Below are 16,024 nucleotides of genomic sequence, written 5' to 3'. Positions count from 1 at the left end.
AAGTGGCCCCTTTCTAGCCAGAGGCGAATCCCCTTCAGCCACAAATTCTAGAGTGGCCCTTTCGGATGTCCGAATGTGACTCAGAAGTCCCTGGGTGGCCCCCTTAACTTTTGAAACCTGAGCCTCTCTCAGAAAGAAAAAAAAACGCTGGTGGGGAAAACCAACCTTCCAAGTTTGCTTTGACGGCAGGCGGTGCTGTTCTTGCTTGAATCCCGGTGCCCGCCACACCCGCACCCGCACCCACCCACACCCACAAACATAAACATAAACCCACAAACACAAACACACCCAGCAGGAAGGAGCCGTCATCCACCTCCTGGCCCCAGGCGGACTTTGTAATTGCTCCCCACTTCCTGCCAAAATGCAGCACCTTCAGGTAGATAATGGGCCTGGTGTGGTGGCTTCACACCTGCCTAACATCTGGGCGAAGGAGGGGCAGACGGGAGTGGCTCCCGCCTGCTTCCTTTCGCCAGGACCTTGGCCCAAGAGCCCCAGATGTTAATCTTCTTACTGATTTATTTATTTATTTATTTATTTTATTTATTTTGTCACAACAATATATGTAAGTATCATACAAAAAGATTATATAGTATATAAACATATATATGAGTAAATATTAGGAGGTATAAGCATATATATATATATATATATCTATAGGAAGAAGAAAAGAAAAACAATAGGACAGGAACGGTAGGCACGTTTGTGCTCTTATGCACGCCCCTTATGGTCCTCTTAGGAATGGGGTGAGGTCAATAGTAGAAAGTTTTTGGTTAAAGCTTTTGGGATTATGAGAAGAGACCACAGAGTCAGGTAAAGTATTCCAGGCACTGATGATTCTGTTACAGAAGTCATATTTTCTGCAATCTAGATTAAAGCGGTTAACATTAAGTTTAAATCTATTGGTTGCTCTTGTATTGTTGCAATTAAAGCTGAAGTAGTCTTTAACAGGAAGGACATTACAATAGATGATTCTATGAGTTAAACTTAGGTCTTGTCTTTTAATCTTTTTAATCTTTTAATCTTTGTAATCTTTTTAAATCTTTTATTAACATATAAGTATTTAATAAACAGTGTATTGTCTGAGTCAGGGGTCTGCAAACTTGGCTCTTTTAAGCTTTGCTGGCTGAGGAACTCTGGGAGTTGAAGTCCACAAGTCTTAAAAGAGCCAAGTTTGCAGACCCCTGGTCTGGGTCATTTTACATATACATCATAATAGTGAGGAAGGGACGTTGTGGCTCAATGGCTAAGATGCTGAGCTTGTCGATCAGAAGGTCGGCAGTTCAGCGGTTCGAATCCCGAGTGCCGCATAATGGGGTGAACTACCGTGACTGGTCCCAGCTTTTGCCAACCTAGCAGTTCGAAAGCAGGTAAAAAATGCAAATAGAAAAATAGGGACCACCTTTGGTGGGAAGGGAACAGCGTTCCATGCGCCTTTGGCATTGAGTCATGCCGGCCACATGACCACGGAGACGTCTTTGGACAGCGCTGGCTCTTCGGCTTTGAAACGGAGATGAGCACCGCCCCCTAGAGTCGGGAACGACTAGCACATATGTGCGAGGAAAACCTTTACCTAATAATAGTGATAGCATGTTTCCCCGAAAATAAGACCAGGTCTTATATTAATTTTTGCTCCAGAAGACGCATTAGGGCTTATGGTCTGGTTAAGTCTTCTTTTGCGGGAAATACAGTACTAAATGCATCCACCTGGCTGGCAATGTTAACGGGGCCTAATTTTGGGGATGGGGCTTATATTACAAGCATCCTGAAAAAATCACGCTAGGACCTATTTTCCAGTTGGGTCTTATTTTCGGGAAAACAGGGTAGTAATATCCTTTACTTGCATATAATAGCACTCTTCCAACTTCTGATTTCTGCTTTTATTATCCAACCATTGATAAAACAAATCCCAAGTTAAAAAATATTCTGTGCCTTCGTTATCCTTTATATTTAATGTTAACCTGTCCACTTCCGCACCATCTAATATTTTATTTTATTTTTATTATATTTTCATCCAAAGGAGTTTCCTCATTTTCCCAAAGTTGTGCAAATATCGCTGCCGTCAAAACACACAGTACTAAATATATGTCCCCTTTATTATAGTTTTTCTGGCAAAATAACCTAACAAAAATATTTCTGTGTTTAAAGCATGTATGTTGCTTTATTATTTTCTTTAACCATGTGTGTATTTTCGCCCAATTTTTGTTGTTGTTGTTGCCTTTGGGCAGGGCCACCACATGTGGTATTACAATGTTAATCCTAAAGTCAGGCTTTCAAACATTTTGGACCACGGAGGGTTGCCAGGGGAGGGGAGGGGAGGAAAAGGAATTATCCAGCTAAATTGAATAAAAATCCAGGCCAACCGGCCCATCCTAAATACATAAGCCCCCTTTTTCAGGGAGTTTAGAAATACGAAGTATAAAGAGATAAATAACCTGGATCTTGTGCCCAAGGAGGGATTCATGGAGGGAATTGGGCCGTTTCTAACCATGATGAATTAAGGGGCCCTTGGTGCTCTCTGAGCTTGGTGGTTTTCTTGCAGACGTTTCATGACCCATCTAGGTAACGTCATCAGAGTGTGTAGGGAGTGGGGTTTGTGGAGTGGAGGAGAAGAAAGGGAGGAGGAGGAGGGCAACTGTGGGGCCCTTGGTGCTCTCTGAGCTTTGGTGGTTTTCTTGCAGACGTTTCATGATCCAGCTAGGTAACATCATCAGTGCTAGAAAGAAGGAAGGAAGGAAGGAAGGAAGGAAGGAAGGAAGGAAGGAAGGAAGGAAGGAAGGAAGGAAGGAAGGAAGGAAGGAAGGGAAATGAGAAGGAAGAGAGGGAGGGAGGGAGGGAAGAAGGAGGAAGGAAGGAAGACAAGAAGGAAGGAAGGGAAATGAGAGGAAGGCAGGCAGGCAGGCAGGCAGGCAGGCAGGCAGGCAGGAAGGAAGGAAGGAAGGAAGGAAGGAAGGAAGGAAGGAAGGAAGGAAGGAAGGAAGGAAATGAGAAGGAAGAGAGGAGGAGGAGGGAGGGAAGAAGGAGGAAGGAAGGAGGAAGAAGGAAGGAAGGAAATGAGAGGAAGGAAGGAAGGAAGGAAGGAAGGAAGGAAGGAAGGAAGGAAATGAGATGGAAGAGAGGGAGGGAGGGAGGGAAGAAGGAGGAAGGAAGGAAGACAAGAAGGAAGGAAGGGAAATGAGAGGAAGGCAGGCAGGCAGGCAGGCAGGCAGGCAGGAAGGAAGGAAGGAAGGAAGGAAGGAAGGAAGGGAATGATGAGGAGGAGGAGGGCGACTGTGGGATCCTTGGTGCTCTCTGAGCTTGGCTGGTTTTCTTGCAGACGTTTCATGACCCATCTAGGTAACGTCATCAGAGTGTGTAGGGAGTGGGGTTTGTGGAGTGGAGGAGAAGAAAGGGAGGAGGAGGAGGGCAACTGTGGGGCCCTTGGTGCTCTCTGAGCTTTGGTGGTTTTCTTGCAGACGTTTCATGATCCAGCTAGGTAACATCATCAGTGCTAGAAAGAAGGAAGGAAGGAAGGAAGGAAGGAAGGAAGGAAGGAAGGAAGGAAGGGAAATGAGAAGGAAGAGAGGGAGGGAGGGAGGGAAGAAGGAGGAAGGAAGGAAGACAAGAAGGAAGGAAGGGAAATGAGAGGAAGGCAGGCAGGAAGGCAGGAAGGAAGGAAGGAAGGAAGGAAGGGAAATGAGAAGGAAGAGAGGGAGGGAGGGAGGGAGGGAGGGAAGAAGGAGGAAGGAAGGAAGACAAGAAGGAAGGAAGGGAAATGAGAGGAAGGCAGGAAGGAAGGAAGGAAGGAAGGAAGGAAGGAAGGAAGGAAGGAAGGGAAATGAGAAGGAAGAGAGGGAGGGAGGGAGGGAGGGAAGAAGGAGGAAGGAAGGAAGACAAGAAGGAAGGAAGGGAAATGAGAGGAAGGCAGGCAGGCAGGCAGGAAGGCAGGCAGGAAGGAAGGAAGGAAGGGAATGATGAGGAGGAGGAGGGCGACTGTGGGATCCTTGGTGCTCTCTGAGCTTCGGTGGTTTTCTTGCAGACGTTTCATGACCCAACTAGGCAACGTCATCAATGCTAGAAGGAAGAGGGGGTTGCAGGGAGGAGGAGGGGAGATTGGGGTCCTTGGCGGTCCCTGAGCGTGCTTGTTTTCTTGCAGATGTTTCATTATCAAACTAAGTAACACAACCAGTGCTAGTCACTGACTAGGACTGATGGTGTTACTTGGCTGGGTCATGAAATGTCTGCAAGAAAACAAGCACACTCAGGGACCACCAAGGTCTCCTCATGTCACCCCGAGCTACAAATGTTCACCTTTGTTAGTATGATTAATAAATATTCTTTCTTTCTTTCTTTCTTTTTCTTTCTTTCCTTCCTTCCTTCCTTCTTTTTCTTTCTTTTCTTTCTTTCTCTTTTTCTCCCTTCCTTCCTTTCTCTTCCTTCCTTCCTTCCTTCCTCCCTCCCTCCCTTCCTTTCTTCTTTTTCTTTCTTTTCTTTTTTCTCTTTTTCTTCCTTTCTTCCTTTTTTTTCTCCTCCTTCCTTCCTTTTCTTTCCTTCCTTCCTTTTCTTTCCTTCCTCCCTCCCTCCCTTCCTTCCTTCCTTTTCTTTCCTTCCTTCCTTTTCTTTCCTTCCTTCCTTCTTTCTTTTCTTTTTCTTTTCTTCCTTCCTTCCTTCCTTCTTTTTCTTCCTTTTCTTTTTTCTTTTTCTTTTCCTTCCTTCCTTCCTTCCTTCTTTTTCTTCCTTTTCTTTTTCTTCCTTCCTTCCTTCCTTCCTTCCTTCTTTTTCTTCCTTTTCTTTCTCTTTTTCTTCCTTCCTTCCTTCCTTTCTTTCTTTTCTTTCTTTCTTTCTTTCTTTTTCTTTTTCTTTCTTTTCCTTTCCTGCTCGCTCTCTCCTCCCCTTTTTCCTCTTTCCTTCCTTTTCCCCTTCTCTTCCCTTTTTCACTTTTTGTGGTAGTGTTTCAAGAAAACCGATTCTTCCAGCCACACTGCCCTGTAAGTACTTCCGATATTACTTCTTACTCATGTCTTTCTCAAAAAAAAAACCAGGATAAATATAATCAGACGCCACCGTTTCTATATGAGTCAGAAAGTCGAACAGCAGCTTCATTTCTTAAGTCCTTGAATTACAAACGTTCCTTTAGCCATCATTTGAAATTACGACGGCACTGAAAAAAAATAACTTACAAACGGTTCTCACACTTACGACCGTCACAGCATTTCCCCAAGGTTCCGTGATCAAAATTCAACTGTCTGGCATGTATTTAGAGTAGAAGTGGTAGAAAATGAATTTATGACAGTTGCCACTTCCCAGGATCACGTGATCACGATTGCAATCTTCCCATCTGGCTTCCGACAAGCAAAGACCCTGGGGGAACCTAAGGACCGTGTGACTTATTTAACAACTGTAGCACAGGTAGTCCTCGACTTGTGACCTCAACCGAGTCCAAAATTTCTGTTCTTACGTGAGACATTTGTTCAGTGAGTTTTGCCCCATTTTCTAACCTTTCTTCCCACAGCTTTCTTCCCACAACCTTTCTTCCCACAGACGTATCCTACATGGACAGTCTTCTACTTACAACTGAACCCAAAATTGATGTTGTTAAGTGAGACATTTGTTAAAGGACATTCCTTTAGAGAGCCAAGAAACTTCTTCAGCTCTGACTGGACGGTGGGGAATGGAAGGATTGATACTCCTTGGAGACAGCCAGTCATTTGCATCCTTTTAGAGGGTCTTTAAGTGGCTCAGTGGCTAAGACGCTGAGCTTGTCGATCGAAAGGTCGGCAGCTCAGCGGTTCGAATCCCTAGTGCCGCCTAACGGGGTGAGCTCCCGTTCCTTGTCTCAGCTTCTGCCAACCTAGCAGTTCAAAAGCACGTAAAAAATGCAAGTAGAAAAAATAGGGATCACCTTTTGTGGGAAGGTAACAGCGTTCCCTGCGCCTTTGGCGTTGAGTCATGCCGGCCACATGACCACGGAGACGTCTTCGGACAGCGCTGGCTCTTCGGCTTTGAAACAGAGATGAGCACCGCCCCCTAGAGTCGGAAACGACTAGCACATAGGTGCGAGGGGAACTTTTACCTTTACCGAGAGGGTCGCTGAGACCACTTGGAGGTTTGCCTGTGTCCTCAGGGTCACCTGAATGGTGCAAATGGTTCCTGTATCTGCATTATTTTTTTCCTCTGGGAATCCATTCCTCCTCCCGCACCATTCAAAGGGTCTTCATCCAAAATTGCATGGCTAAAAGTCTGTGGAGATTCTCAGTCATCCAGGTCGTGCTTTTTCCAGGTGTGGCCTTACCTGAGGCTTACTAAGTATGAAGGACCTCCATCTCTGGGCTGGGTGGTGAACCAGCCCTGTTTTTGTCACGGTCATCTTTCCTCGATTGCAAAATGAAACGATTGTTTGGCTCTCCGCCTCAACATAGATTGACAGATTATGGTTGAAATGCCATTGCCACTAATTGTGTTGTTTGCCTTGCTTTGGGTTTTAATTTCCTGTTTGCTGCGCAGAGTCACGGTGTGCGATGGGCAGCCCTTATAAACCGCTTTAATTACTTTCTGGTAGTGCCCAAATAAAAACTGCGGCTCTTAACTCAGCCGGTTGCTGTACGGGCTGTATTTTTATCGGAGCTCCCCAGAATCTTGTTCCTTTATTTATTTTATAGCTGGCAGTCACAATTATTTTGATACTTTTTTTTTTTTTTTTAGGTAAAGGAATTCTTATTCTGGAGCAACCTCTTCGTTGACCCCCCGTGTGACTTCAAATGGCCAATCTTTCCTCTCTAACAAGGAAATTCTTAGCACTGTTGAACCGCTGCTTTGATTTAGAACTTTAAATAAATCAAATTTATAATTTATCCGCGTTCAAGCAACATTAACATTTATAACTGATCCACTTTCAAGCGACAATAAAATGTATAGATTAACAAATTAAAGTTGAGTTGGAAAGAACCTGGTAGGTCATCTAGTGATTCTAGATGACCTCGGTCATCTAGAGGGCCTCTGTCGCTCAGATTGCTAAGACAGTCTGTTATTAACACAGCTGCTTGCAATTATTGCAGGTTCAAGTCCCACCAGGCCCAAGGTTGACTCAGCCTTCCATCCTTTATAAGGTAGGTAAAATGAGGACCCAGATTGTTGGGGGCAATAAAAGTTGACTCTGTATATAATATACAAATGGATGAAGACTATTGCTTGACATAGTGTAAGCCGCCCTGAGTCTTCGGAGAAGGGCGGGATATAAATGCAAATAAATAAATAAATAAATAAATAAATAATAAATAATTCTAGTCCAACCCCCCTCCGCCCAAGCAGGAGACCCTACACCATTTCTGACAGATGGCAGTCCAGTCTCTTCTCGAAAGCTTCCAGTGATGAAGTTCCCACAACTTCCGAAGGCAACTTCTGTTCCATCAGTTGATTGTTCTCATTGTCAGAAAATTTTTCCTTATTTCTAGGTTGAATCTCTCCTTGGTCAGTTTCCATCCATTGTTCCTTGTCTGGCCTTCGTTGGAAAATAGCTTGACCCCCTTCCTCCTCTCTCTGGCAGCCCCTCAAATATTGGAAGATGCTCTCCTGTCTCCCCTGGTCCTTCTCTTCACTAGACTAGCCAGGCCCAGTTCCTGCAACCATCCTTCATATGTTTTATAGCCTCCAGTCCCCTCATCATCCTGGTTGCTCTTCTCTGCACTCTTTCTAGAATCTCAGCATCTTTTTTATAGTGTGGTGACCAAAATTGGATGCAGGACTTTAGGTGTGTCCTTACTAAGGCTTTACAGATCGGTATTAGTACCTCCCTTGATCTTGATTGTATCCCTCTATTAATGCAATTTAGGATTGCATTGGCTTTTTTGGCTGCCGCCGCACACGGCTGGCTCATAATTTATCCACTGTCAAAACAGATGCTGTCTTATTGGCTTTGTGCAGCTTTCTTGACCGATTCGGACTAATCAGGTTTCAAAACCAGTTAGTAAACCATGAACTGGTTTCCACGTTGGCACCAGGCCTAGGGCATCACCCCTGTGAAGAAATGTTGTGAAACAGTTGTGAAAATGGGTTTGGTAATGACTGGCTGACTAAAGCTGCTTTAATATCTTACTTGCCCTATATTTATTTATTTTATTTATTTATTTAATTTCTATACCGCCCTTCTCCCGAAGGACTCAGGGCAGTTTACAGCCAACATAAAACAGATTCATCAATAAATTAAAAAATAATTTTAAAAATCTAATTCAATTAGGCCGAATTCCATTAAAACTATTAATAAAACAATAATAAAACCCAAGTTAAAAAACTATATTACAATTAGGCCAGCCCTGCGCGGTGAAACAGAAAGGTCTTGAGCTCACGTCGAGAAGGTCCGGAGGTCGGGGAGCAAACGTAACCCCAGAGGCAGCTCATTCCAGAGGGTAGGTGCCCCCACAGAGAAGGCCCTCCCCCTGGGGGTCGCCAGTCGACATTGTTTGACTGACGGCACCCTGAGGAGACCCTCCCTATGGGAGCGCACAGGGCGATGGGAGGCTATTGGTGGCAGCAGGCGGTCCCGTAGATATCCCGGTCCTATAGGCTAACGATGGAGAAGTAACTCTCTTGGTCTCATTTTTGCGTCTGGCACAGACTGAAAAAGTTGGCAGGGGCTTTGTGCTGCCTTCTTTTCACAACTGTGGTCTTCTTAATGTGCAGAGATACCCTGACACGGAGGCATTCGGACGATGCGGGAGGCAAGACATGGGTTGAGTGACATGCACCTTTATATCCCTTCGACTTATATACCAGGGGCGGCCCCCAGGGGAAGGGCCTTCTCTGTGGGGGCTCCCACCCTCTGGAATGAACTTCCCCCAGGACTTCACCAACTTCCGGACCTTCGAACCTTTCGCCACGAGCTGAAGACATATTTATTCATCCGCGCAGGACTGGCATAGGATTTTAGATTTTTATCTGGTTTTAATTTTAGTGGGTTTTATTGTTTTAAAGGTATTTTAATCTGGTCCAAATTGAATAAGTATTTTAAATATTATTTTATTCTGTATTTATTTTGTTGTTCTGTTTTTATCTGGCTGTAAACCACCCTGAGTCCTTCAGGAGAAGGGCGGTATAAAAATTTGATTAAATAAATAAATAAATACCGCTTCACAGGGCTTTACAGCCCCCTCTAAGCGGTTTACAGAGTCAGCCTCTTGCCCCCCAACAATCCAGGTTGTCATTTAACCGACCCTGGAAGGCTGAGTCAACCTTGAGAGTCAGCCTGCACTACTGCATTCGAACCACTGCACCAACATTCCTTCCTTCCTTCCTTCCTTCCTTCCTTCCTTCCTTCCTTCCTTCCTTCCTTCCTTCCTTCCTTCCTTCCTTCCTCGTTCCCTTCCCAAGCAATAGCCCTTAGATTTTTATACCGCTTCACATTGTTTTTACAGCCCTCTCTAAGTAGTTTATAGAGTCAGCCTCTTGCCTCCAACAATCTGGGTCCTCATTTCAGCAACCTCTCAAGGATGGGAGGCTGAGTCAACTTTCAGCTGGTCAGGATCGAACTTGCTGCCTGTGAGCAGAGTCAGCTTGTAGTAGTGCCTTCTATGTGCTGCGCTACGATGGCTTCCTTCCTCCCTTCTCCTCCTCCTCTTCCTTCTTTCTCATCTTCCTTCCTTCCTTCCTTCCTTCCTTCCTTCCTTCCTTCCTTCCTTCCTTCCTTCCTTCCTTCCTTCCTTCCTTCCTTCCTTCGCAATAGCCCTTAGACTTTTATACCGCTTCACAATGCCTTTACAGCCCTCTCTAAGCCAGGGGTCCCCAACCTTTCGGACCTCAGGGACCACTAAATTCATAATTTTAAATCCCAAGGACCACTAATAGGATCTGCCTAATGACCGGCTGGGTGGGTGTGGCTAGGTAGTCATGTGACTGGGTGGGTGTGGCCAACTCCTCACTCCCCGGGCTCCTTAGGGCCCCAACAGGAAGCAGTTTATTTATTTATTTATTTTGTCACAACATCATACAAAAAGATTATATAGTATATAAACATATAAACGTATATAGGAAGAAGAAAAGAAAAACAATAGGGCAGGAACGGTAGGCACGTTTGTGCGCTTATGCACGCCCCTTATGGTCCCCTTAGGAATGGGGTGAGGTCAATAGTAGAAAGTTTTTGGTTTATTTATTTATTTATTTATTTATCAAATTTATATACCGCCCTATCTCCCGAAGGACTCAGGGCGGTGTACAGGCATTTAAAACACATAAATACAATGTAAGAAATATAAAAACAGTTAAAAAACTTATTCTAAACGCCTATTAATTTAAAATTAACAATATAAAATAAAAGCCAATTTAAAAACCAGTAATTTAAAATTTAAAATTTAGCTCAGCCCTGCACAATTAAATAAATGTGTTTTAAGCCCGCGGCGGAAGGTCCGGAGGTCCGAAAGCTGACGAAGACCGGGGGGTAGTTCATTCCAGAGGGTGGGGGGCCGCAGAGAAGGCCCTTCCTGGGCGCCGCCAGACGACATTGCCGCTGACGGCACCCTGAGGAGACCCTCTGTGAGAGCGCACGGGTCGGTGAGAGATATTCGGTAGCAGTAGGCGGTCCCGTAAGTAACCCGGCCCAATGCCATGGAGCGCTTTAAAGGTGGTCACCAACACCTTGAAGCGCACCCGGAAAGCCACAGGTAGCCAGTGCAGCCTGCGCAGGATGGGTGTTATACGGGAGCCACGGGGGGCTCCATCTATCACCCGCGCAGCCGCATTCTGGACTAACTGCAGCCTCCGGATGCCCTTCAAGGGGAGCCCCATGTAGAGAGCATTGCAGTAATCCAGGCGCGACGTCACGAGTGCGTGAGTGACCGTGCATAGGGCATCCCGGTCCAGAAAGGGGCGCAACTGGCGTACCAGGCGAACCTGGTAGAACGCTCCCCTGGAGACGGCCGTCAAATGATCTTCTAGAGACAGCCGTTCATCCAGGAGGACGCCTAAGTTGCGGACCCTTCCCATCGGGGCCAATGACTCGCCACCGATGGTCAGCCGCGGATTTAGCTGACTGTACCGGGATGCCGGCATCCACAGCCACTCTGTCTTGGAGGGATTGAGCTTGAGCCTATTTCTCCCCATCCAGACCCGTACGGCCTCCAGGCACCGGGACAGCACTTCGAAAGCTTCGTTGGGGTGGTCCGGTGTAGAAAAGTACAGCTGGGTGTCATCCGCATACAGCTGGTACTTCACACCGAAACCACTGATGATCTCACCCAGCGGCTTCATGTAGATGTTGAACAGGAGGGGCGAGAGGATCGACCCCTGCGGCACCCCACAAGTGAGGCGCCCCGGGGCCGACCTCTGCCCCCCCGTCAACACCGACTGCGACCGGTCGGAGAGATAGGAGGAGAACCACCGATAAACGGTGCCTCCCACTCCCAATCCCTCCAACCGGCGCAGCAGGATACCATGGTCGATGGTATCGAAAGCCGCTGAGAGGTCTAATAGGACCAGGGCAGAGGAGCACCCCCTATCCCTGGCCCTCCAGAGATCACCCACCAACGCGACCAAAGCCGCCTCCGTGCTGTAGCCGGGCCGAAAACCGGACTGGAACGGGTCTAGATAGACAGTTTCATCCAGGTGCAAGGGAAATTGATATGCCACCATACTCTCTACAACCTTCGCCGCGAAGCGAAGGTTGGAGACCGGACGATAATTACCTAAAACAGCCGGGTCCAGGGACGGCCTCTAAGGAGGGCCTCACCACCGCCTCTTTCAAGGCAGGCGGAAGACACCTCCACCAAAGAAGCGGTCGAATCGCCTGAGCCAGCCTCGTGTCACCTCTCGAGTGGCCAGCACCAGCCAAGAGGGGCACGGGTCCAGTAAACACGTGGTGGCATTCAACCTACCCAACAACCTGTCCATGTCCTCGGGAGCCACAGGGTCAAACTCATCCCAAACAATGTCACCAAGACCGCCCTCGAGCATCTCACCCGCATCACCGCAATCTTGGTCCAGACCATCCCGAAGCTGAACGATTTTATCGTATAGATAACCGTTAAACTCCTCAGCACGTCCCTGCAACGGGTCGTCCCGCTCCCCCTGGTGTAGGAGGGAGCGAGTCACCCGAAACAGGGCGGCTGGGCGGTTATCTGCCGATGCAATGAGGGAGGAGGCGTAGCTACGCCTCGCTTCCCTCAATGCCACTAGGTAAGTCCTAGTATAGGACTTCACTAGTGTCCGATCAGCTTCCGAACGGCTAGACCTCCAGGAACTCTCTAGGCGTCTTCTCCGGCGTTTCATCCCTCTCAGCTCCTCGGAGAACCAAGGAGCCGGTTGGGACCTGCGCCGGGTCAGAGGCCGCAAAGGCACGACACGGTCTAAGGCCCCCGCCGCGGCCCGTTCCCAGGCCGCAACAAGTTCCTCAGCCGAGCCGTGAGCCAGACCCTCAGGAAATGGCCCAAGCTCCGTCCGGAACCCATCCGGGTCCATCAGGCGCCTGGGGCGGAACCAACGTATCGGCTCCGCCTCCCTGCGGTGGTGAATGGCGGTCAGAAAGTCCAGGCGAAGAAGAGAGTGATCTGACCATGACAAAGGTTCAATGACTATTTCCTTTAAGTCCAGATCTCTCAACCACTGACTAGAGAGAAAAATCAAATCCAGAGTGCCACCCCCAATGTGAGTAGGGCCATCAACTACTTGAGTCAGGTCCAAGGCCGTCATGGAAGCCATGAACTCCCGAGCTGCCGTCGATGACGAGCCGGAAGATGGCAAGTTAAAGTCCCCCATGACTAAAAGTCTGGGGGTCTCAACTGCCACCCCAGCCAGCATTAGGGGTGGCAGTTGATCCTAATCTAAGCTATTAGGATTATGGGAAGAGACCACAGAGTCAGGTAAAGTATTCCAAGCACTGATGATTCTGTTACAGAAGTCATATTTTCTGCAATCTAGATTAGTTGTTGGAGCTAAGCAGCCACCATGAGAAAGAGTTCAAATTGGATCTGACCGAGAAGGAGGCTCAGCAGAAGCACCTCACTGAGGACTAGGAGCATAGGCTTTCCAAGCAGAGGGAAGACCTGCGGGAGTGCAAGGCCAGGTACCAGCACCTGGAGGCTCAGCGGGCTGAGATGATCAGCCAGTTCCAGGCCATGAGGCAGTCCCACTGGAACGAGGTCCTCCGGCTCTTCGCCACCAGTGGCTCTTCCCTCCAGCCTTCGTCCAGAGCCCCACACCAGGAGGCTGAAGCAGACCCCAAGTCGGAATTTCTCCCCCCCCCCGACCCTCACAAAAAGATCCCGAAGGGGGAAACTCTCTGCAGCCACACAAGCATTCATTGCACGTATCTAGCCCAGGGGTTGTAGTTTGAGGACCCCTGATTTAGTGCAATATCAAAAACGCAAATAATTTTTCTGCGGACCACCACAATTTTCTCACGGACCACCAGTTGGTGACCACAACTCTAAGCACTTTACAGAGCCAGCCTCTTGCCCCCAACAATCTGGGTCCTCATTTTACCAACACCTTAAGGGTGGGAGGCTGAGTCAACCTTCAGCTGGTCAGGATCGAACTCGCTGGCTGTGGGCAGAGTCAGCCTGCAATACTGCCATCTAACCACTGCACCACCACAGCTTCCTTCCTCCCTTCTTTCTTCCTTCCTCTCATTACCATCTCCTCCCCGACCAACTTCCTAATCCATCCCTTCCTTCCTTTCTTCCTTCCTTCCTTCCACAGAATAATAGAATAACAGAGTTGTAACGGACCTTAGAGGTCTTCTGGTCCACCCCTCTACACAAATAGGACACCTTATATCATTCCAGACAAATGTCCAATCTCTTCTTAAAAACCTCTAGTGATGGGAGCACCCACAACTTCTGGTGGCCAGCTGTTCCACTGGTTAATTGTTCTCACTGTTAGGAAGTTTCTCCTCAATTCCAGGTTGCTTCTCTCCTTGGATCAGTTTCCATCCGTTGCTTCTCGTCCTGTCTTCTGGTGCTTTGGAGAATAGCTTGAAGCCCCCCCACCTTCTTTGGGGCAGCCCCCCCCCCCAAATACTGGAAGATGCTATCATGTCACCTCTGGTCCTTCTTATCATTAACGTAGCCATGCCCAATTCCAGCAACTGTTTGTCGTATGCTTTATAGCTTCCAGACCCCTAATCATCTTTGTTGCTCTTCTCTGCACCCTTTCCAAAGTCTCCACCTCTTCTTTACATGGGATCAATTTCCTTGTCTCCTTGTCCCACCATGTCCTGATCGTATTCATCTATTTATTTATTTATTTATTTATTTATTTATTGTCACACATTATATATAGGCATAAGCATGAAATAGCTATACAATATATAAGCATAAGTATGTAATAACTATATTAATTGGATATAACGAAAGGAAACAATAGGACAGGAACGGTAGGCACGTTTGTGCTCTTATGCATGCCCCTTAATGACCTCTAAGGAATGGGGTGAGGTCAATAATAGACAGTTTTTGGTTGAAGCTTTGGAGATTTTGGGAAGAGACCACAGAGTCAGGTAGTGTATTCCAAGCATTAACAACTCTTGTTACTGAAGTCATATTTTCTGCAATCAAGATTGGAGCAACATTAAGCTTAAATCTATTGTGTGCTCGTGTATTTTTTTTTTATTTGCATTTATATCCCGCCCTTCTCTGAAGACTCAGGGCGGCTTACACTGTGTCAAGCAATAGTCTTCATCCATTTGTATATTATATACAAAGTCAACTTTATTGCCCCCAACAATCTGGCTCCTCGTTTTACCTACCTTATAAAGGATGGAAGGCTGAGTCAACCTTGGGCCTGGTGGGACTTGAACCTGCAGTAATTGCAGGCAGCTGCTGTTAATAACAGACTGTCTTACCAGTCTGAGCCACAGAGGTCCTGATCGTATTCATCTATTTATTTATTTATTTATTGTCACACATTATATATAAGCATAAGCATGAAATAACTATACAATATATAAGCATATATATAAGCATACGCATGCAATAACTATATTAATTGGATATAACGAAAGGAAACAATAGGACAGGAACGGTAGGCACGTTTGTGCTCTTATGCATGCCCTTAATGACCTCTAAGGAATGGGGTGAGGTCAATAATAGACAGTTTTTGGTTGAAGCTTTGGAGATTTTGGGAAGAGACCACAGAGTCAGGTAGTGTATTCCAAGCATTAACAACTCTTGTTACTGAAGTCATATTTTCTGCAATCAAGATTGGAGCAACATTAAGCTTAAATCTATTGTGTGCTCGTGTATTTTTTTTTTATTTGCATTTATATCCCGCCCTTCTCTGAAGACTCAGGGCGGCTTACACTGTGTCAAGCAATAGTCTTCATCCATTTGTATATTATATACAAAGTCAACTTTATTGCCCCCAACAATCTGGCTCCTCGTTTTACCTACCTTATAAAGGATGGAAGGCTGAGTCAACCTTGGGCCTGGTGGGACTTGAACCTGCAGTAATTGCAGGCAGCTGCTGTTAATAACAGACTGTCTTACCAGTCTGAGCCACAGAGGTCCTGATCGTATTCATCTATTTATTTATTTATTTATTGTCACACATTATATATAAGCATAAGCATGAAATAACTATACAATATATAAGCATATATATAAGCATACGCATGCAATAACTATATTAATTGGATATAACGAAAGGAAACCATAGGACAGGAACGGTAGGCACATTTGTGCTCTTATGAACGCCCTCTTAGGAATGGGGTGAGGTCAATAGTAGACAGTTTTTGGTTGAAGCTTTGGGGATTTTGGGAAGAGACCACAGAGTCAGGTAGTGTATTCCAAGCATTAACAACTCTGTTACTGAAGTCATATTTTCTGCAATCAAGATTGGAGCGGTTCACATTAAGCTTAAATCTATTGTGTGCTCGTGTATTGTTGCAATTGAAGCTGAAGTAGTCTTCGACAGGAAGGACATTGCAATAGATGATTCTATGAGTTAAACTCGGGTCATGTCGAAGGCGGCGGAGTTCTAAATTTTCTAAACCCAAGATTTCTCTGTTGATCTACATGGGAACAATTTGTTCTCCTGGCGACAAATAACAATGCAAGTTAAAGTAGCTTAG

At 46.4% G+C, this 16,024-nt stretch overlaps 1 protein-coding gene across 2 annotated transcripts in view; it reads left to right on the top strand.

Moving 5' to 3' along the window:
* TMIGD1 (transmembrane and immunoglobulin domain containing 1) overlaps positions 1 to 6,832 on the top strand; it is a 36,007-nt gene extending 29,175 nt beyond the window's left edge. The window contains exons 8-9 of one of the 2 annotated variants that reach the window (XM_058163979.1): positions 4,927 to 4,964; positions 6,679 to 6,832. In XM_058163979.1, coding sequence (XP_058019962.1) covers positions 4,927 to 4,964; positions 6,679 to 6,756 — 116 coding nt within the window. In that variant the 3' untranslated portion in view covers positions 6,757 to 6,832. The remainder of the gene's footprint in view (positions 1 to 4,926; positions 4,965 to 6,678) is intronic. The other variant, XM_058163978.1, reaches the window with a different exon arrangement.
* Positions 6,833 to 16,024: the final 9,192 nt, after the last annotated feature.

Source organism: Ahaetulla prasina, chromosome 1, assembly GCF_028640845.1.
Source record: "Ahaetulla prasina isolate Xishuangbanna chromosome 1, ASM2864084v1, whole genome shotgun sequence".
Taxonomy (NCBI): Eukaryota; Metazoa; Chordata; class Lepidosauria; order Squamata; family Colubridae; genus Ahaetulla; species Ahaetulla prasina.
Note: the sequence above shows the minus strand (reverse complement) of the source record. Positions and strands in the feature narration are given on the sequence as shown.